The 1,572-nt window shown below is 45.4% G+C and overlaps 1 protein-coding gene across 1 annotated transcript; it reads left to right on the top strand.

The window, feature by feature from the left end:
• The first annotated feature begins 453 nt into the window (after positions 1-453).
• LOC128331358 (uncharacterized) lies at positions 454-960 on the top strand. The gene has a single exon (XM_053264701.1). It carries the CDS (start codon positions 454-456, stop codon positions 958-960), a length of 507 nt encoding a protein of 168 aa, XP_053120676.1.
• The last annotated feature ends 612 nt before the right edge of the window (positions 961-1,572 follow it).

The following is a 1,572-nucleotide window of genomic DNA, read 5'->3' as shown; positions in this document are numbered from 1 at the left end:
ATTAAGGAAGATATATACATGAAACAACCACCAGGTTATGAAAAATCAGGTCAAGAAACATTGGTATGTAAACTACAAAAAAGCATATATGGATTGAAACAAGCAGCAAGGGCTTGGAATGAAAAAGTGAACATATTATTTGTAAAAATGGGATTCCAACAAGGAGAAGCTGATCCCTGCTTATATACAAGGCTCAGAGATGGCAGGTGGACATATACACTTACATATGTGGATGATTTGATCATTTGTCATCACGGTACAAAAGATATTGATGAGCTAGTGGAAATTTTAAATAACAAACTGGAGATTAAGGAACTGGGAGAAATCTGTTATTTAGGAGTTCAACTTAAAAGCTGAAAAGACAAAAGCTTTACTCTCAATCAAAAACAAAAAATAACAGACTAAGTAGAATGTCTTGTTCCGGTAAATAAGGCGAATAAGGCAAACACCCCAATGGAAGTGGGTGTTCTAAAAGATAAAGAGGACAGTGAACCTCTAGAGAACAATAAAAAACACAGAACAGGAATTCAAAAGCTCTTCTACATATCTAACATCTCAAGGCCATATATTTCATCAGCAGTTGGTAGACTGCACAGAAGGGTGGACTCACCAGCGAAAAAGAACTTGAATGCAGTGAAAAGGATTGGACAATATTCAAAAAGAACAGCAGATTTTGAATTGCTCTTGCTGGCCTGCAAGGATGCTAAATTGATAGGCTACATGGATGCAAACTGGGCTGAAGACCAAAAGGATAGAAAATCAACTAGCTGCTATGCATTCTTCAATGGAGGAGAAGTAATTACTTGGATGAGCAGAAAACAGTCAATTGCGGCTTCTTCCTCCACTGAGGCTGAATACATTTCTGTAGCACAAGCATGTCAAGAAGTGTGGTTGCATAAGCTTCTTGAAGACTTTAAAATAAATGAAGCAAAGCCAACCATTATGTATGAGGATAACTAAAGTTGTACTCTCCTTACACAGAATGAGAAATCCACACATAGAACCAAACATATTGAGGCTATTCACACGATGGGGCAAAATTGGGCTACCGGACGCTAGCCCTATTTTGCCCCATCGTGTGGACCACCGGGCTCAGCTGCAAGCCCGGTGGTTCCTAGGCGGGTAACCCACCTAAGTACCTCTGCCCTTAAACCAGGTTTGCAGAGCATGCACTCCGCAAACCTGGTTTTAATAGCCGTGAGTAGCCGTGGCACGAAGCCGCGCCATGGCTACTCACGAGAAGACCCCCAGAGGGGAGGTGAAAAGCTGCCTTCTGGCTCCAGGGGTCTTGCCAGCATGCCCTGCACACTTGCGCAGGGCATGCTGGACCTTCCGGGGGTCGATCGGCCCCCGCTCCCCCCAGCTCCCACCGGCTCCGTCACAGAGCCAGCAATCATGTGGGCGGCCAATCCGGCCGCCCAGGGCTCCCTCCCCGCTCTCCCTGCTAAACCGGGTCTCACTGATCGTGAGACCTGGCTCATTGAAATATAAGGAGGCTCTTCACATGAGCGTGTGTGAAGATCCTAAAGGGGGGTTGCGGGGAGAGCAGGTCAAACCCGTTCTCCCCATGGA

The sequence above is a fragment of the Hemicordylus capensis genome, chromosome 6 (genome assembly GCF_027244095.1).
Source record: "Hemicordylus capensis ecotype Gifberg chromosome 6, rHemCap1.1.pri, whole genome shotgun sequence".
Classification (NCBI taxonomy): Eukaryota; Metazoa; Chordata; class Lepidosauria; order Squamata; family Cordylidae; genus Hemicordylus; species Hemicordylus capensis.
The sequence above is the reverse complement of the archived record's forward strand: the minus strand, read 5'-3'. Positions and strand labels throughout refer to the sequence as shown.

Excerpts from the sequence above, each read along its gene's own strand:
- LOC128331358 (XM_053264701.1), top strand. The coding sequence starts at position 454 with ATGGAAGTGGGTGTTCTAAAAGATAAAGAGGACAGTGAACCTCTAGAG.